Genomic DNA, 21355 nt, shown 5'->3' on the forward strand with positions numbered 1-21355 from the left:
CCTTATTGAGTTTTTTGACAAGGTGAACAAACCGGTGGATGAGGGTAAAGCCGTGGATGTGGTCTATATGGATTTCAGTAAGGCGTTTGATAAAGTTCCCCACGGTAGGCTATTGCAGAAAATACAGAAGTATGGGATTGAAGGTGAATTAGTGCTTTGGATCAGAAATTGGCTAGCTGAAAGAAGACAGAGGGTGGTGGTTGATGGTAAATGTTCATCCTGGAGTATAGTTTCTAGTGGTGTACCGCAAGGATCTGTTTTGGGGCCACTGCTGTTTGTCATTATTATAAATGACCTGGATGAGGGTGTAGAAGGGTGGGTTAGTAAATTTGCGGATGACACGAAGGTCGGTGGAGTTGTGGATAGTGCCGAAGGATGTTGTCGGTTACAGAGGGACATAGATAGGCTGCAGAGCTGGGCTGAGAGATGGCAAATGGAGTTTAATGCGGAAAAGTGTGAGGTGATTCACTTCGGAAGGAGTAACAGCAATGCAGAGTACTGGGCTAATGGGAAGATTCTTGGTAGTGTAGATGAGCAGAGAGATCTTGGTGTCCAGGTACATAAATCCCTGAAAGTTGCCACCCAGGTTAATAGAGCTGTTAAGAAGGCATATGGTGTGTTAGCTTTTATTAGTAGGGGGATCGAGTTTAGGAGCCACGAGGTCATGCTGCAGCTGTACAGAACTCTGTGGCGGCCGCACCTGGAGTATTGCGTGCAGTTCTGGTTACCGCATTATAGGAAGGATGTGGAAGCTTTGGAAAAGGTGCAGAGGAGATTTACTAGGATGTTGCCTGGTATGGAGGGAAGGTCTTACGAGGAAAGGCTGAGGGGCTTGAGGTTGTTTTCGTTAGAGAGAAGGAGGAGAAGAGGTGACTTAATAGAGACATATAAGATAATCAGAGGGTTGGATAGGGTGGATAGTGAGAGCCTTTTTCCTCGGATGGTGATGGCAAACACGAGGGGACATAGCTTTAAGTTGAGGGGTGATAGATATAGGACAGATGTCAGAGGTAGTTTCTTTACACAGAGAGTAGTTTAGTTTAGAGATACAGCACTGAAACAGGCCCTTCGGCCCACCGAGTCTGTGCCGACCATCAACCACCCATTTATACTAATCCTACACTAATTCCATATTCCTACCACATCCCCACATGTCCCTATATTTCCCTACCACCTACCTATACTAGGGGCAATTGCTAATGGCCAATTAACCTATCAACCTCAAGTCTTTGGCATGTGGGAGGAAACCCACGCAGACACAGGGAGAACTTGCAAACTCCGCACAGGCAGTACCCAGAATTGAACCCGGGTCGCTGGAGCTGTGAGGCTGCGGTGCTAACCACTGCGCCACTGTGCCGCCCCTACTACTGCCGTAGTAGGGGCGTGGAACGCCCTGCCTGCAACAGTAGTAGACTCGCCAACTTTAAGGGCATTTAAGTGGTCATTGGATAGACATATGGATGAAAATGGAATAGTGTAGGTCAGATGGTTTCACAGGTCGGCGCAACATCGAGGGCTGAAGGGCCTGTACTGCGCTGTAATGTTCTATGTTCCTACCTGTCTAGCCCACAGTTTACAACAATTGCAATTCAGCAGTGGATGAGTGCAAAGGATCCATGAAGGTAATAATCACCAAGAATTGTCACATTTATCCTATGCTGCTTTGTGACTATTAAAATGGTTTCAAGGTTTAATGAGTTTGTTTCCTGCTATTTCTTCCTTAGGTGGCAGTATCAATACAAATACAAGCTCATTAAAAAAAACCTGCATTCAGATCTTACAATCAGCCAAAGCAAAATCTCAAAAACGTCAAAATTCCACTATGTGTTTTGCACCTCATTACGGAGGGCAGAATGGATAATTTGCATTATTCTGGAACCGACCATACACAACTGCAGTCCAACTATCTTAGTTAACTATCATCTACATGCATTCATGCAGAAGGAGTACAGTTGCCATCACTTACATGCCAGAGTCCCAAAAGAGATTCCAGATTTTCCATGTCTTTCATCATAGACGAGTTTTGCACCATACCACAGTACGAGCACAAGTGCACCCTGAAACAAGAAAGTAGTCAGTGTTATTGTCCTATAGATAGATAGGACATCCAGATAGACAATGTACACCAGAAGCAAATATTTTATTACAGGTTGAACTTCCAAGGCAACATTAGTGGACAAAAATAATTCCAAATATTTAAAAATCTGCAATATTACCTAATACTGAGTATCTTCTGGTACCGGTGTCATTACCGGTCATATGGATTTTTTTCTATTGCATTAAAATAGTTTAATTGTGCAAATTTACACTTTTCATTTAATAACAAAAACTAGTGTGCATGTTCACTCTGTTACAAGTAAGTGAGGACGAGTCAAAGGGCTTCCCGCTTTTCCATCTCCTTGTTTGACCACAACCGGTTTAATTCTTTCTTAAAGTAGGTGTTTGATTACTTACTTGCTATGATCATAACATGAACCAACTGGACAGGTTTTCTTGAGTTTATTGTACTTTATTGTACCTAAACTGAAATAAAAATAATAAACTACGCATCAACTTTCACTCACGCACACAAATAGGTTACAGAGTGGGGAAAGGTAATTCAGCTGAGTTAGAGTCCATAGAAAAAAAGAGGGATATACAGTCTGTGGGGTTTGATAATTCAGCTGGCTTCTAGCTGAATTCAGTGGACCTGAGGCTTTTAGTTTGAAGAGGTAGATGACTGGTTCAGTGGGTCTCTTGAAGACAGCGATGTGGATGATTTCCTCCAACAGGGTTTCTGATTGTAGCCAGAGTATGCAAAGGTGGTCAGTCAACAGGCAGAGTTTAAAGCTTGTAAGCTGTAATGGACAGAGGCCCCCCACCTATGTCTGCACGTGTTAGAGTCCAGAAGGTTCTCCTTTCAGCTACAGAGAAACACTAGCTTAAAAACACATATGGGGAGGGGCTTGTCACATGATAGTCACTCTGATTCAAACATAGCAATTAGCAGTATTTCTTCATGTTAAAAGAACAAGTAGTTCCCTTAAACTTCCTGGTTCTTGGGTCTTGGGAAATAAGCAGACATTTCATCTCCCTCCTCACAGATCTTGCAATGTAGGATACAGTGTTGCAAATTAGGTGGCCATCCTAAGCTGCCAGCAGTCATCCTTTTAGCTGTTCTTTTCTAAAATGTCTTTTAAACAATATAATTTCAGATCTCCAGTCAGTGGATTAAAGAAAATCATTCAACAAAGCACATTGGCGTGAAACCTCCCCACCACGCAAAATGAAATATGAAGACCGGAACATTTCCTTATGAGATCACAAATTAAAAAGAAACTGTCCACACACACTCATCGGTCCCACTGTCATAGCCATACTCTAGTTTTTTTTTCATCCGGGATTGAGCACAACTGGGGAATTCCAACTGCTCTGACTGGGCTCAATCAGCTTGTGCTCCAGGTTATACTGAATTTCCTCATGTATTTCTACAATACCTTCCTTTTCCAGTTTCTCTGTATCAGTGAATTCAACCCTGGATTCAAAGTTGTTCATAACTTTGTGGAAAATCATCCAGTGCTTTTAGCGCCGCCAGACTATCAAGCTTGCTTTGTAGAGCACTTTGCAAACCTAGTAAAATGGTGACTTCATTTGTGTGGATTAGCTGTCCTGGGATAAATGCAAGTGGGCCAAATGGCACCAAATCATCATAAGACACGTTGTCGGGCAAAGTTTTAAGCCTGCCTTGAAGTGCTTCATTGTTATTTTGTACTTTAACCCACTGCTGGATTTTTTTCCTTGCAGCTCGAGACCACTTATCAATTTCATCCTGTATCCCTTCCTGTTGTTCCAACTCATTCAGCCTGGCCCACAATTCCTCCTCAGTTAGGATATTTCACTTGCAGTCACTACCACCTTCACCACCCTCCAAATCTGCCACCTTTTTGAGCTTAGGGTTTTCCTTTGGCTTATGAGCTTTTCCGTGTCTCCCTTCAGAATTTAAATCTTTCATTTCCAGGTCTTCATTCTGAATTTCCTCCCGAACCTGGATCAGTTTCCTGGGACTAGGCAATAGGGATTTTGTTTTATGGGAGGGGTCTCTCCTACATCTATATCGTGTAGGGTGAGGGTTGCGCACCCTGGTTTGTCCCTGCAGATCCCTTTAAACGCTGTGAGCAGCCTTGTTAGGTCTCCTCTCTGTTATGCGTTTAAATAGGAGAGTACTGTGTCTAATTTCCTAACATTTCAGTGTTAGCTAACCGGACGGTAGGGGGTTCAATTTGGGAATGCTCCCGGCCTCCCTTTAACTCATTCTCACTGTCTCTTTTACCCTTCTTTCCTGACTGCCTGACACACCTGTGCTTGTTTGTCCCCTTTTCGGCCGAGATACTGTTTTAACATGTTGATGTGGCACAGCCTTTGCTTTTTCCTACAATCTAGGGTGTCAATTATATAATTCACCTTGCTAATTCCCTTTATTACTCTGAATGGGCCACTGAACCAGGCTTTCAACGTTTCTCTCGGTATTGGTAACAGCACTAACACATCATCTCCAGGCTGAAATGTTCTGGCCTTGGCATGTCTATCATAATTTCATTGCTTTTGTACTGTATGCCCCTATTTATAAAGCTCAGGATCCTGCATGCTTTATTAACTACTTTCTCAACCTGCCCTGCAACCTTCAGCGATTTGTGCACATATATCCCCAAGTGTCTCTGTTCCTGCACCTCCTTTAGAATTGTACCTTTTATTTTATATAGTCTTTCCTCATTCTTCCTACCAAAATCACTTCACACTTCTCTGCATTAAATTTCATTCTTGCCCTCCCATTCCACCAGCCTGTCTATATCCTCTTGCACTTTATCACCATCTTCCTCGCAGTTCAAATTACTTCCAAGTTTTGTGTCACCCAAAAATTTTGAAATCGTGCCCTGTCCACCCAAGTCTGGGTCGCTAACATTGATCAAGAAAAGCAATAGCCTAAACACTGACCCCTGAGGAACTCCACTACAAACTTCCTCCAGTCTGAAAAACAACTGTTCACCACTACTCTCCATCTCCTGTCACTCAGCCAACTTTGTATCCATGCTGCTACTGTCCCTTTTATTCCATGGGCTCTAACTTTTCTGACAAGCCTGTCATGTGGCACTTTATCAAATGTCTTTTGGAAGTCCATGTAGACCACAGCGACAGCATTACCCTCATCAACTCGCTCAGTTACCACGTCAAAAAACTCAAGCAAGTTAGTTAAACATGATTTGCCTTTAACAAATCTGTGCTGGCTTCCCGAATTAATGCACATTTGTCCAAATGACTGTTAATTTTGTCCCAAATTTTCGTTTCTAAAAACTTTCCCACCACTGAGGTGAAACTAACTGGCCTGTAGTTGCAGGGCTCATCCTTACACTCTTCCTTGAACAAGGGTGTAACATTTGCAATCCTCCAGTCCTCCGGCACCAGCCCTGTATCAAAGGAGGTTTGGAGGATTATGGCCAGTGCCTCCGTAATTTCCACCCTTGCTTCCCTCAGTATCCTTGGATGCATCACACCTGGTCCTGGTGATTTATCAGCTTTACGTACAGCCAGCCCATCCAATATCTCCTCTTTATCAATTTCTAGCCCATCCAGTGTCTCAACTACCTCCTCTTCCACCATGACTTGAGCAGCATCTTCTGCCTTGGTAAAGACAGATGCAAAGTACTCATTTAGTACCTAAGCTATGCCCTCTGCCCCCATGCATAAATCCCCTTTTAGGTCCGTGATCAGCCCCACTCCTTCTTTCACCACCGTTTTACTATTTATATGCCTATAGAGGACTTTTGGATTCCCTTTTATGTTAGCTGTCAGTCTCCTCTCAAACTCTCTCTTTGTTTCCCTTATTTGTTTCCTCACTTCCTCTCTGAACCTTCTATATACAGCCTGGTTCTCACTTGTACTATCCACCTGACATCTGTCATATGCACCCTTTTTCTACTTTCTCTTACTCTCTATCTCTTTCGTCATCCAGGAAGCTCTGGATTTGTTTGCCCTACCTTTCCCCCTCTTGGAAATATAGCTTGACTGTACCTGAACTAACTCCTTTTTAAAGGCAGCCCATTGTTCCGTTGCAGTTTTGCCTGCCAATCTTTGATTCCCTCTCCCAATTAATTGTTTTTACCCTGGATTGCTCCACTATGATCACTGTCACCTAAATGTTCCCCTATTGACACTTGATTCACTAGACCCACCTCATTCCCCAGAACCAGATCCAGCAATGCCTCCTTTCTCATTGGACTGGAAACATACTGATGTAGAAAATTCTCCTGAACGCACTCTAGAAACTCTGGCCCTCTCTGTCCTTTGCACTATTCCTATTCCAGTCTTTAATAGGATAATTAAAGCCCCCATTATAACTACGCTATAATTTTTGCACCTCTCTAATTTTCTTGCAAGTTTGTTGCTCTGTATCTTTCCCACTAGTTGGTGGTCTATAGAATACACCCAGCAATGTAATGGTACCTCTATTGTTTGTCAGCTTTAACCAAATAGATTCTGTCCTCGACCCCTCTAGGATATCCTCTCTCCAGCACTGTAATGTTCTCCTTCACCAATACTGCTACCCCATCTACTTTCTTTCCTTCCCTAAACACCTTGTATGTAGGAATATTTAGTACCCAGTTCTGCCCTTTTTTGAGCCAGGTCTCCATTATCGCCAGACATCACCTGCAGCTTACCAACCTTATTTGTCGTACTCTTGTGCATTCACATACATGGATAGTAAACCTAATTTAGACCTTATTACAGTCCCTCTTACTCTGAAACCACCCAATACCTTACTATTTCCTATTCTAGTGCCATCTGCCTTTCCCAATTCTCTGTGCACCTTGATTTTCCGCTCTATTACCTCCTGGTTCCCACACCTCTTCCAAGTTAGTTTAAACCCTCACCAATAGCACTAACAAACGCCCACAAGGACACTGGCCCCAGCTCTGTTCAGGGGTAACCATCTGGCCTGTACAGGTTCCATCTCCCCCAGAACCAGTCCCAATGTCCCAGGAATCTAAAGCCCTTCTTCCAGCAGTATCTCTCCAGTCACACATTCCTCAACTCTATCCCCCTAGTTCCATACTCACCAGCACATGGTACTGGGAGTAATACGGAGATTATTACCTTTGAGGTCCTGCTTGCTAGTTTCTTCCCTAACTCCCTAAACTCTGCCTGCAGGACTTCATCCCTATTTTGTCCTCAAGTTTGGCTAGCTTGTTTGGTATCTCCTTTTTTCTATTTTAACTGTTGTAATATCCCACTTGACATCTACTATTGTCATTTCCACTTTGTTAGCCTCTTCAGTGAAAACTGTGGCAAGCTATCTATTCAGTATCCATGCCATTTCATTATCACAAGTTTATCTTAGTGGCCCAATCCCTACTGCAATCCTCTTTTGTTACTTATGAATACTTAGTCAATAAAAAAGGTGCAAAAGAGCTCAAAATTTACAATGGAGATTACAAAAGACAAAAAGAGTGATAATGTATGTCTGTAATGGTGCAAGATTATAATAGTGCAATCAGCCTCTTACCTTGCCAATTGCTCCACTCCAACTCAACACCATAGATCACAAGCTCTAAAATGATTCATGCTAACTCACCATGTGGTAGTTCAGACAAGATAATTGTAAAAACAACTTCAACCAGTTTTCAGCTGTCAAAATAGTTCCCTATTCCACATCTGTTCATCCTTCATTCCAGATATTTTGCCAATTTTGTCTGGAATCTACTGTCTGGCTATTAGTCCAGCTGCACACCCTTCCTCGTTCCCGGTTACTTTTGGAGTGGTACTGCTCAACACCATTCTCCCAGTCGCTACACCCAATCACCTTGACCCTTTCAAGGTCCATTCTCCAAGATGTTTGTACAGTAGAGTGCTGTTGCAAAACAGGAGCATGACTTGTAAAGCAGGCAAACAGTCCAGCTTAACTTTAGGACTTGGAAGTTTATTTGCTGCTTCAATTGCTTCTAAAAATTAAAAATTAATGCCAGAGCAAGAGTAGGACTCAGGAGATCAACATCTATCAGACTGAATCCCGACAGTCTCCTGGTCCTCTGAAAACCGTCAATACTGGCCACGCTGTGCCCTGAACTCGGACAATGTTCTAGATCACAAATATGAAAGCTCACCAGTAAAAGGGACATATTTAAAATGCTTGCAGATAGTTAACAACATATAAAAGGGAGTCACAGCACAGGAATTAGAGGTCAAGGCATAGAAAGCATGGGGGAGGAAGAAAAGAAACAGCACAGAACAAAGTTGTTACAAAAAGAGAAATATACTTTTACCTGCAAGAAACACAAGTCAAATAGTTGCATTATAAAAATTGAGCATTACCTTTAAATTCTAACTTGCATTCGCTTTAATCTGAGTAGGTTTTACATATTGACTGAGTTCAATCCTTGAAGCAAAAATGACACTTGGCTATTCTGAGTATATCCATCCACCAAAGCATACAGGGGAAGAGACTTGGAAGCTTGCCTAAAATCAGATGAAACTTTCCCTTCTCCATAATTTTCTCTCTTTTTCTACGCTCACCTCCTGAAGATATTGTTTTGACAAATTCAGCAGGAACGCTTAACTGATTTTTTCCCTCTCCTCCCTTAGCCCATGGCTATTTGTAATGCTCCACTCTCACCTTGGCCAATATCAGCTAATTCAGCAGAGACCAGGGATTGAACTTGCAACCTTCCTGGTCTGCAATGACTCAGTAGCACACAGTACATTTACTCAGTCATTTGGGAAGCAACAATAAGGCAGTTTTAAATTTGTCATAACAGACTGGCTCTTCGGGACATTAACAAGTCATAAATACTCAGCCTTTAAATGAAACAAAGATTAAAAGATATCTTAATTGACAGTCTAATATATCCCCAAATGTAGCTTGATTTATGCAGCTTGACAAGAGCTTTTATTTAATATCAATTTCACTTGGCTTATTTTGCAGCTTTTTTATTTTGCATTTAAACCAGCATATTATTATAAACCCATGAGGAAAGTAGCACAATCTTTTAAGAATCACATTTTCTCTGTAGCTTACCTGGGTAATTCAGGACCATTTAAGCTATATAAGTCACCCATTCAACATATGGCTTCTAAAAAAAACTCCCTTTTATACTGAGCTACTGATTGGAGACCAGGAGTTGGGGATGTATGACTGGATTTATACAGCTGATTACAAGCGCTGCGACCATGAGAGAACTCTGCACAAAAATGCATACAACTCCATTCCAGGCCTGCAAATGTTAAAATGTTCTGAGCATAGGAAGGAGCACTACTTTATTGAAAACACTTTGACCCTGATTTCATGGTTAACGGCTAAGTGACAGCGCTCACCATTAACCTCGAAGAAAGCTGCCCAGAAAAGATATAGGGATCTGAATGGCATGGACCTCCTCTTTGCAGATGTCAGTTTGAAGCTGGTGCCAAGTCAACGGGATCTCCCGGCACCCAGCAACAGCGCTGTCATCAAACAGGGTAAGCAGCCAGCATTCTCAGAGACAGCAAATCAGGAAGTTAAAAGCCCTGAATATAAAACTTATGAAAAGTGAAGGACAGAGAGTGAAATAAATGATTGGGACATACATACGGAATTAAGGTGGAAGCTGCAATTTTTTTTTAAAAACAGATTTGTTTTCAAAAATCTGGATTTTTATCATAATGAAGACATTTAACATTCCACAAACATAAAATTAGTTTTCCATGACCAGAGAGGTTTTTCAGCAGTAATTATGAACTTAAAATGCTGAATTTCACTTGGGGGAGGCTGCAGATGGCCTTGCAGGAAACCCTCAAGTAGGTCTGGAGCTTGAAGGCTCGGCTTCATGCTGCATCACCTCGGCATGGGTGGAAGCAGTCTAGGTGGGCTGGTTGGTTGAGAAGCAATGGCACTGGCAGAGCAACACTGGTGGGAGCGCAAATGCTGCCATCCTGAGAGAGGAGAGCAGGTTCCAGCTCCACGGTGCTGCTGCCACTTCCACAGAGCTGCACCTCAACGATGCTAGTGATCTATTGGAGGACAGAGTGCTGGACTGCTGAGGGAGCCTGCACACCCCTTTGAACACTGATATGCACAGCCATGATAGCAGCAGTCTAAGCCTGCATGGCAGCAGACATGGATTTCATGATCTCCGTCTGAGCTTCCACCTCGCACTAAGAGGTCGTGTGGCTTCCACCTATGCAGGAGAAGCTGAGACAGCAGCCACTAAACGCTGCATCACAGCTGGGTCCACAAGTGTTGCTGTGGAGTTGGCATTCGATTCCACAGTGGAGCGGCTGGCCTCCAAGCTCTGTGTGATGCCCTGTGACTCATCCATGTTCCTTGGCAGTGACAGGAAGCTGCCTGGCAGGCCTGCCAAAACACCAAGCAACTTCATGTGGATGTTCATTATTATTCTCCTGTATGCTGTCCCATTGAAGTCTTCATCCAAATCCCCGGCAGCAGAACGTGTCTGCAACCTCGCCCACCAGTGAGCTGGCAGGAGTTACCCTTTCCCCCAGCCTGGCTGCAGCTGACACGTGCCTGAAGGCTTACCAGACACAGATTCCGACTCTATACTAGCCTCTAAAGTTTCTGCAGTGCCACTATCAGAACTGGTAGCTGAGAGTGTCAGATCAAGTGGCAGTATTTCTTCCTCGGACCTCTGATGCAGCTCTCTCTTCTTCCTCCTGGGACGCAGTGGTTAGTCTGGCAACTGTTTCTTGGGGTGAGGGGGATGGGGTGTAAAGCAAGAGGTCCATGGTCACAGCATTTGCAACTTGCGTTTCATGCTATATAGCAACATGAGGTTGAGTTAGGAATTGAGAAGAGGCATAATGCAGTAACATATCATCCTGTACGCTGTCATCAACGCCGGATGCCACAGACTCTGTCGCAGCATACCCCCATGATGCAGAGCACCAACACCTCCATTGAGCTCAGGGAATGAAGCTGTGCCTAGCACCCGCCAGTTCTCTACTGCTCCCTTGTATTTCATGCCACCTTGTCCTGCAAGACAGGGGGCAGAATGCCAGTGATTATGTTGCTGTGTTTGGGTGATGTGCCTGTCACAGCTGGAGGTATTTGGAGGCAGCAAGAGGTGGATGTGAAGCTGGCATCATTGACAAGTGTGGGAGGGTGTGGTGGAGTATATGAACGAGAGGTTGGCAGTGCAGTGGGTATAGTTGTCATACGATGCATTCACTGACTTTGGCCATCCACAAAGTCATTAAACTTCTTGCGGCACTGCTGTCAGGTCCTCAGGTCCAGGCTGCAGGAGTTGACCTCCCTGTCTACCTGCTACCATTCCCTTTGGAGGTCAGACCTTGCGGACTTCCTGGCTCCCCATGGAAACATGGCATCTCCCTTCCTGATATACCTCCATTACTGAGACATCCAGCGCCTCATCTGTAAACCGCAGAGTCCTCTCTCCTCCCTGGGGCTCCATTTCCCTTCTTTTCAATTGCAGCAGTGACAGTCAGCAGCAGCCTCCATTCATTCAGTGCAGCGTCCCTTTTGAAGGGGCAGACTGCCTTTAAGAGTGAGAGGCTAGTTGAAAGCTTGTCTCGCACGCTATTAGGCCCCTAGTTGTGCATGCAATCAGCAGCGTGGGTTGTATTTAGCTGCAAGCAGAAATCATGGAAATGATTCAGCAAGAAGTTTGTATGCTGCCTGCCCTAACAGGAACAGGCAAATCACATATCATGACCGTGGTGCCTGAAAACAGGCCTAATTCTTTTTCTCCCCCATTAAGTGCTACTTAAAGGTAAGTGAAGAATCATTGCGATATGTGAAATTCTTTTAAAAATACATTCATGGGATGCTGGCCAGACCAGTATTTATTGCCCATCCCTAATTGCCCTTGGGAAAGTGGTGGTGAGCTGCCTTCTTGAACTGCTGCAGTCCATGTGGGGTATGTACACCAACAATTCTGTTAAGAAGGGAGTTCCAGGATTTTGACCCAGCGACAGTGAAGGAACAGCGATATCGTTCCAAGTCAGGATGGTGTGTGACTTGGAGGGGAACCTGCAGGTGGTGGTGTGCCCATGTATTTGCTGCCCTGGTCCTTCTAGTTGGTAAAGGTCGCGGGTTTAGAAGGTGCTGTCTAAGGAGCCTTGGTGCATTGCTGCAGTGCATCTTGTAGATGGTACACACTGCTGCCACTGTGCGTCGGTGGTGGAGGGAGTGAATATTTGTAGATGGGGTGCCAGTCAAGCGGGCTGGATGGAGTGGAGCTTCTTGAGTGTTGTTGGAGCTGCACCCATCCAGGCAAATGGAGAGTATTCCATCACACTCCTGACTTGTGCCTTGTAGATGGTGGACAGGCTTTGGGGAGTCAGGAGGTGAGTTACTTGCCTCAGGATTCCTAGCCTCTGACCTGCTGTTGTAGCCACAGTATTTATATGGCTACTCCAGTTCAGTTCTGGTCAATGGTAGCCCCTAGGATGTTGATAGTGGGGGATTCAGCGATGGTAATGCCTTTGAATGTCAAGGGGAGATGGTTAGATTCTCTCTTGTTGGAGATGGTCATTGCCTGGCACTTGTGTGGTGCGAATGTTACTTGCCACTTATCAGCCCAAGCCTGGATATTGTCCAGGTCTTGCTGCATTTTTACACGGATTGCTTCAGTATCTGAGGAGTCACGAATGGTGCTGAACATTGTGCAATCATCAGCGAACATCCCCACTTCTAACCTTATGATTAAAGGAAGGTCATTGATGAAGCAGCTGAAGATGGTTGGGTCTAGGACACTACCCTGAGGAACTCCCGCAGTGATGTCCTGGAGCTCAGATGATTGACCTCCAACAATCACAACCATCTTCCTTTGTGCTGGTATGACTCCAGCCAGCGGAGGGTTTTCCCCGATTCCCATTGACCTCAGTTTTGCTAGGGCTCCTTGATGCCATACTCGGTCAAATGCTGCCTTGATGTCAAGGGCAGTCACTTGCACCTCACCTCTTGAGTTCAGCCCTTTTGTCCATATTTGAACCAAGGCTGTAATGAGGTCAGGAGCTGAGTGGCCCTGGCGGAACCCAAACTGAGCGTCACTGAGCAGGTTATTGCTAAGCAAGTGCTGCTTGCTGGCACTGTTGATGACACCTTCCATCATTTTACTGATGATTGAGAGTAGGCTGATGGGGCGGTAGTTGGCCAGGTTGGACTTGTCCTGCTTTTTGTGTACAGGACATACCTGGGCAATTTTCCACATTGTAGGGTAGATGCCACTGTTGTAGCTGTACTGGAACAGCTTGGCTAGAGGCGCAGCAAGTTCTGGAGCACAGGTCTTCAGTACTATTGCCGGAATATTGTCAGGGCCCATAGCTTTTGCAGTATCCAGTGCCTTCAGTCGTTGCTTGATATCTCGTTGCTTGGAGTGAATCGAATTGATTGAAGTCTGACATCTGTGATGCTTGGGACTTCAGGAGGAGGCAGAGATGGATCATCAATTCGGCACTTCTGGCTGAAGATTGTTGCAAATGCTTCAGCCTTATCTTTCACACTGATGTGCTGGGCTTCCCCATCATTGAGGATGGGGATATTTGTGGAGCCACCTCCTCCAGTTAGTTGTTTAATTGTCCACCGCCATTCACGGCTGGATGTGGAAGGACTGCAGAGCTTAGATCTGATCCGTTGGTTATGGGATCGCTTAGCTCTGTCTATCGCATGCTGCTTACGCAGCTTGGCATGCAAGTAGTCCTGTGTTGTAGCTTCACCAGGTTGACACCTCATTTTGAGGTATGCCTGGTGCTGCTCCTGGCATGCCCTCCTGCACTCTTCATTGAACCAGGGTTGGTCTCCTGGCTTGATGGTAATAGTAGAGTGGGGGATATGCCGGGCCATGAGGTTACAGATTGTGGTCGAGTACAATTCTGCTGCTGCTGATGGTCCACAGCGCCTCATGGATGCCCAGTTTTGCATTGCTGGATCTGTTTGAAATCTATCCCATTTAGCACGGTTATAGTGCCACACAACACGATGGACGGTATCCTCAATGTGAAGGCGGGACTTCGTCTCCACAAGGACTGTGCGGTGGTCACTCCTACCAATACTGTCATGGACAGAAGCATCTGCGGCAGGCAGATTGGTGAGGACGAGGTAAGTATGTTCTTCCCTCGTGTTGGTTCCCCCACCACCTGCCACAGACCCAGTCTAGCAGCTATGTCCTTTAGGACTCGGCCAGCTCGGTCAGTAGTGGTGCTACCGAGCCACTCTTGGTGATGGACATTGAAGTCCCCCACCCAGAGTACATTTTGTTCCCTTGCCACCCTCAGTGATTCCCCCACTGGTGTTCAACATGGTGGAGTACTGAGTTAGCAGCTGAGGGAGGGCGTTAGGTGGTAATCAGTAGGAGGTTACCTTGCCCATGTTTGACCTGATGCCATGAGACTTCATGGGGTCCGGAGTCGATGTTGAGGACTCCCAGGGAAACTCCCTTCCTACTGTATACCACTGTGCCACCACCGCTGCTGGGTCTGTCCTGCCGGTGGGACAGGACATACCCGGGAATGGTGATGGCAGTGTCTGGGACATTGTCTGTAAGGCATGATTCCGTGAGCATGACTATGTCAGGCTTTTGCTTGAATAGTCTGTGGGACAGCTCTCCCAACCTTGGCACAAGCCCCCAGATGTTAGTAAGGAGGACTTTGCAGGGTCGACAGGGCTGGGTTTGCCGTTGTCGTTTCCGGTGCCTAGGTCAATGCTGGGTGGTCCGTCCGGTTTCATTCCTTTTTATTGACTTCGTAGCGGTTAGAGACAACTGAGTGGTTTGCTAGGCCATTTCAGAGTGCATGTAAGAGTTAACCACATTGCTGTGGGTCTGGAGTCACATGTAGGCCAGACCAGGTAGGGACAGCAGATTTCCTTCCCTAAAGGTCATTAGTGAACCAGATGGGTTTTTACAACAATCGACAATGGTTTCATGGCCATCATTAGACTAGCTTTTTTAATTCCAGATTTATTAATTAAATTCAAATTCCACCTTCTGCTGTGGTGGGATTCGAACCCATGTCCCCAGAGAAATACCCTGGGTCTCTGGGTTACTAGTCCAGTGATAATACCAGTACACCACCGCCTACCCCTTTGGAATTGGAAGGAAATGACTGAATCAAGGAAGCTCTATAGCTAGTATTGTGTTGGTGTTTCAATCAAATTATTCTTAGCTGAACCTCATTTTTATTCATTCGCTTTATTCTGGTCCCCTTCTTGTCCAATGCACTTTTGTTATTAACAAGCATTTTCCACCCAAACGCAATCTTCATCATCAGATGCTAGCAGGCTGGTACAGTTAAATACCTGGCTTGGAAAGTTGCAGCATACCACAAGAATATTGACATTTCTGCCTGCATTGTTGGAGAAAACTGACTTTGTACTTAACTTCATCTAAAGCAGTTGATAGCAGTTTAATGCTTTTTTTCTAAACGACAATGGAAAAACTTCTAAAATCAAAAACTTTGAATTTGCAGATCTCTGAATTCATACTATTATCCTTGTCCACGATAGTTGTATTTTCTACGGGCCACTTCATAACACTGATTTCAGAATGACTTAAGGTTTTTGAGACTGAGGGACAAAATAGTAAATGTACAATCCATATTTTACTTGACCTCAAGACACCCCTCCAATCCCATGCAAGCACAATAAGCTTTTTAACTCTTAATAATGTGACACTCTAGAGCAACTCTTCCAACAGAAGCCTTATGTATGACCCATTGAGATGAAAGACATAACATATGAATGCTGGCCCAAATACTCGTAGTAACTTCGTAGTAACTAGTAACAGACAGCACCAAAGCCCAATTAGATTGACCAATTAAAGAGGTAAATTCAGCAACAGTTGGAGCATTTTTGGTCATGGAAGCTAGGATCAAAATAAAGCATGTGTGCATTACCTTCAAAGTTGATGCTTTTAAATATCACTGTCGGTCGTAAAGCCTCAAAGATAGTTTGATTTAGAAAGCAGGACAAAAGTAGCCTTTACTGCCTCTCTATTCTCTTGAAACTGACATTTTCACTACCGTGCAACAGGATAGGTTTTGTCTATTAATTTTCACATCTCCCACTAAATATTCCCTACCACTTCAGAGGTAGTGGGCAGAGGAGAGGGAGGCCCATTTGATATGGTCCAGCCATATCTAATATTGGATGCCTAAACCAGTTATGCACCAGAAACGCGAAAGGCTGCAACCCTTGGACTTGAGAGTGTGAAGCTCGGAAAAATACAGGGGTAACAACTGGAATCACGAAGTAACGGTTTTGCTGGGGCATCAAAGGGGGGAGATGAGTGAGTGGTTTAGTATATTTGTGTCTGTATAAGTATTGCGGTGAATGGAGACCTAAGACTAGGCAGTTGCAAGCTACTAAGAGATTTTTTTGTCCAAGGGTATATACAGAACAAAGTGGGGGTTGGAATGGATAGGAGAATGTGGATGATGAGGGAAACAAGGGAATTGTCAGAGACAGTATCTGTGATTGAGACCGATGCAGTATCTCAGGAGATGGTAAAGTTGAGGGGGTGGCCATGAATATGAGTAGGAGTGTTTACTGGGGGGACAAAAAGGAAAGACTTGCATTTGTAGAGCACTTCGCACGACCACCGAAAGTCTCAAACGCTTTACAGCCAATCAAGAACTTTTGAAGTGTAGTCATTGATGTAACGTAGGAAACGTGGCAGCAATTTGCACACCGCAAGCTCTCACAAAAGCAATGTGATAACAGCCAGATAATCTGTTTTGTGATGTTGATTGAGGGATAAATATTGACCAGAGCACTGGGGTAACTCCCCGGCTCTTCTCTGAAATAGCGCCATGCGAACTTTTACATCTACCTGAGCAGGCAGATGGGGCCTCGGTTTAATGTCTCGTCCGAAACACAAAACCTCTGGCAGTGCAGCACTCCCTCAGTACTGCACTGGAGCATCAGCCTCAACTTTTGGGAGGTTTAAGGAGTGCAGGAGGGCAGTGAATGGCTAGACGAGTAGGCAAAGGAAGCAAAGGTGAAGATTGAAATTGGAATCACTGATGAGACACATGGACTCATTGAGTTTCCTTGAGAGATTAAAGCGAATCCTTACCAATCCCATGCACAGATTGTCTACTCCAGTGGGCAATGACTTTAAAAACAAACCTTCCTTACCTAAGTATTTCATATGCATGCCTCCTAGTTCTACTCTTACTATCCATCTTAAATAACCTAGCCAACTGCTTTGACTCGAATCCATTAATTTAAAAAAAGACTCAAAACCACCATTTTTCTAAAGTAACTGAAAAAGTGTCTCTGAGCAGCTGTCCATGCAAACACTCGAGCAGATGTACTGGAATGACACCAGCGAAGTGGATCCTCTTGCCATGCATTCACTTTGCCATATGTGTTCACTGGAAACTAATCTTAGGCAACACATAAACACTGCAAATATTCAGTGGAAGCAAACAAAAATTAAATGTAATTCGTTCCAAGATTTTGCAAAAACAATACTAGTCAAGAAGTTTCCCTCAGCCAACTTTAGTCACACTGCATCCATTCTAGTTAATAGTCTACTCTTAAAATCCAGTCAATTTTTGTGCAAAAAAAATTGCAAAATCTAACTTGAATTAGGCAACATAAACACATCAAGATGTGAATTTAGTTTTAAATATTTCCAAACATCAGATATTTTGAATTAAGCAATTTTGAATTAAGGGATGTACAACACATGGAAGTAGATTTTTCACAAGTGCTGGCATTCATAATAACTTATTTTTCATGAAGGAATTTAACTGTCAAAAATCAAACTATTAGCAATAGAATAATCATTCTAGCCATAGCATCTTGGTTATTTTAAGTGTTAAAACTAATGACTTCCCAGATGGCCTAGTAGGTAAAAATGCACTGTCCTGTTAGCACTAAAACGATCGGTGCAAGGTTAGGGTTAAGGTTTCAGCCAGGACAGCAATTTGGCTACTACCATTGGCCTTAATATTCTTAGGTTAGACAGGGATGCAGAGAAAATGAGAGAAATCAGCCAGGGCCCATGCCTCTATTCACGATCCACTAAACCCTGCTTGAAAGTGCAAGTGTGGATCAAGCTCAGGTATGATGCTCCCCATGGCAGAATTGCTTTCTAACAATTCCTTGGTTAAGGTTTACGCATGAAAAGTAACTACTTAAATAAGACAATCATGGATTGCTGATATCCATGAAACTATAATCCAGTCAGATTTGGTGCCTTCAGGAAGAGAAAATGGTGGCAATAACAAATGGCATGACTTATGTCTTTGTCAGGCTATTAGTTCCTTTCACAAACTAAGAGGGTACTTCTTTTTTCTGCTGCCCCTCAGCATTTCTTCTGCAGCAGGCACTAGAGTAAAATTTAAAAAAAAATTGATAGATTCACTATTGCATGTATATGCACTTCTCTGTCTTGAAGGAGTGGCTATTGGAGAACACGCTGAAGACCTTTTTTAAAAAGTTTATTAAGCCATCTAATTACACAGATCAGCCCCTTTGAGAATACGTATTGATCAGTTTCTTTAAAAAAAACAATTAAATGCCAAATTCACTGTCTCAAAAATGTGGACAGACTTCCATCTAAAATCTGAAACCTCTGCACTGTCAAGAACAGTTGATAAAGAAACAAATCGTTCAACATGAATTAACCATATATTTTCATTGCCTTAAACATTATTCCTCAGGTAGTAAACAACAAAAGATATTCCTACTTTGGAATAGAAAAGGAGAGTTCGCAGATTATATTTTATAACTCTCACAACAAACATCTGCACAAGTCTAAACAGCAAGCTCCTTCAAAAACCTGAAGCTGTCTTGTACAACTTTGGCAACAAAGAGGAGCAACAGCAAGTTAATTGTGTTGTTAAGGAAATCAGGTCAAACCTTCTACCAAGGTGAGCAAGAGCACAAGCACAGAATTACTGTCACGCATCGGAAAGGATGAATGCCAATTAGGTCTCCACTGAACAGAGAAATCTATTATCTTTGATTCTGTGTGGCAGCACTTTTGACAAAAATATAAATAGAAAGCAAGTCATAAAGGAAAATATTTTAAAAGCTTTTCAGTGGAAATTAAACAAATTAACAAAACTGTAGCTGTCATTGTGTGTTTGAGTTCATTCTTCTTTTCCCCATTTCATTTATAACTATGGCTGTCTGCTTACATCACATGCATAACAAAGAGGCCTAAATTATATACCCATCGTTAAACAGACTAGCATTTGGTGTGCAAGATAACTTGGCAAAAAAAAATTCCTTTGCTTTTCAAATGTTTTTGCTTTCATTGGTTCCTCTGACTTAGATACTACTAGGAAACGAAGTTGAAAATTCTCCTGTGTAATCAGGCAAATTAAATTAATTAACGATATACAATTTATACACATTTGCATATATACCTAGTTACTACAGTAATAAAATAGAAGCAGCACTTCTTTTACTTCATAATCCTCATCGCACCTCAGTACTCAAAATCACAAATTGGCAAGAATTGCTACCTCTAAATGCACTGTAGTTTGTTACATGTTTAATTGGTAAATGTAGTTATTGTATTAGATAATGAGGTGCATATTCTGGGACAGAAGAAATCAGAGAATAAATTTTGAATGAACAGAGGCAGACTGTATTCCCTGTGCATTCTGAACTCATGATTGAGGAGGTTGCCCAGGCCAGTCAATGAGGATCAGCATGCATTTCTTCACTACAATTCCTCAAACACTCTCAATGAATAGAGGGCAGATAGATTTGAGAGTTCAGAAACACATATCTTGATAAAGCTAACTAAAAAAGTACATAGTATCCTAGGATTTATAAATAAGGGCATATAGAGTACACAATTTACTGGAGTAGTAATCTAGAGGCCATGATAGTTTTGAGAATTTGAATTCAGTTTTAAAAAAAAAATCTAGCAATTAAAAATAAAATAGCAAAATACTGCAGATGCTGCAAATTGTAAAAATAAAAACTGGAAATTCTGAAAATACTCAGCAGATCTGGTAGCACCAGTGGAGAGAGAAATAGAGTTAATATTTCAGATCAATGAGCTTTCATCAGAACAGAGAGATTAAAAATAGCTGATATCAATAAAAGTGACCATGAAGCTGCCAGGTTGTTGTAAACTGCAAACTCATGTTCTTTAGCAAAGGAAACCTGCCAGCCTTACTCAATCTTGCCTATATGTGACTCCAGTTCAACATCAACATGGTTGACTCTTAACTGCCATCTAAAGTAGCCTAGCAAGCCACTCAGTTGTATCAAACTGCTACAATGAATAGCAGCAGTGGTTAAATAAGTTGGCTCAGGGCAATTAGGGATGGGCAAAAAATCTCAGCCTTATCAGCAACACTCACATATTGAGAATGATTTATTTTAATAAAAAGATGCTGCTACACCCTACACATGGGATTGGTTAGACCCCAGTCGGAATGGTGCAACCAGTTTTGGGTGCCTTATTTTAGTAAGTACATCAAGACCACAGAATGGTTACAGGAAAGAGTCACTAAAACATAAGAAAAGAGAGTAAAAGCAAAATACTGCGGATGCTGGAAATCTGAAATAAAAACAAGAAATGCTGGAACCACTCAGCAGGTCTGGCAGCATCTGTGAAAAGAGAAGCAGAGTTAACGTTTCGGGTCAGTGATCTCAAGAGAGGCTTGAGATGTAGAGAATCTGGAGAAGCCAGTAGTCTAAGACAGAAGAGATTAACAGGAGATCTGATAGAGGTGCTCCAAATTCACCACTTGTTGGTGAATTGATAAAAGGGCATACATTTAAAATCATTAAAAATCAAAAGGGAGAGGTTATGACACAATTTCCTATCACACTAGAAACTGCAGTGGAAGCAGAACCCAAAAAGGGAAGCATAAACAAAAGAAAAATTAAAAAAGCTATGGGACTAACTGGATACCTCCTTCATAGAGCTAACACAGGTGCATGGTGCTGAATGGCTCGAGTTCTATGACTCCATTATTAATTTTAAGTTTGAAGATGATACTGTAAAGGTGTTTTGCAAGACTGACTGAAATACACTGGGAGCATAAACCACAAGACTGAGGAAATGCTGCACCCTATTTTGACAACCCTGCAGAATAACCCATTAGCTATTATTTTTATGACCCTATCACAGAATATTAGAGGAACTATTTATTTATATTTTAACTGATAAACACACAAAAATTAGTATGTTTTTGTTTCCCTCCTTCCAATGTACTTTCATTTTGAAGGTGTAATTTAATAAAATTTACAGTGCAGTACAATCTAGTACCTCATTTGAGTGGCTATTACACACGTGCAAACCTAGTTTGCATCAAAACTAAGTCCAATCATGCCCTCCATATGTGTGCATTTCCAGCACAGGTTGCTGGATGGTATCAGGAGTAGGAACCCTAGGAA

The 21355-nt window shown here is 43.0% G+C and overlaps 1 protein-coding gene across 8 annotated transcripts in view; it reads right to left on the reverse strand.

Annotated features, from left to right (window-relative positions):
- LOC137382665 (uncharacterized) overlaps nt 1-21355 on the reverse strand; it is a 231890-nt gene that overhangs the window by 124043 nt on the left and 86492 nt on the right. For all 8 annotated transcript variants that reach the window (XM_068054903.1, XM_068054900.1, XM_068054902.1 and 5 more), the window contains one exon: nt 1967-2057. In XM_068054903.1, coding sequence (XP_067911004.1) covers nt 1967-2057 — 91 coding nt within the window. The remainder of the gene's footprint in view (nt 1-1966; nt 2058-21355) is intronic.

The sequence above is a fragment of the Heterodontus francisci genome, chromosome 23, assembly GCF_036365525.1.
Source record: "Heterodontus francisci isolate sHetFra1 chromosome 23, sHetFra1.hap1, whole genome shotgun sequence".
Taxonomy (NCBI): domain Eukaryota; kingdom Metazoa; phylum Chordata; class Chondrichthyes; order Heterodontiformes; family Heterodontidae; genus Heterodontus; species Heterodontus francisci.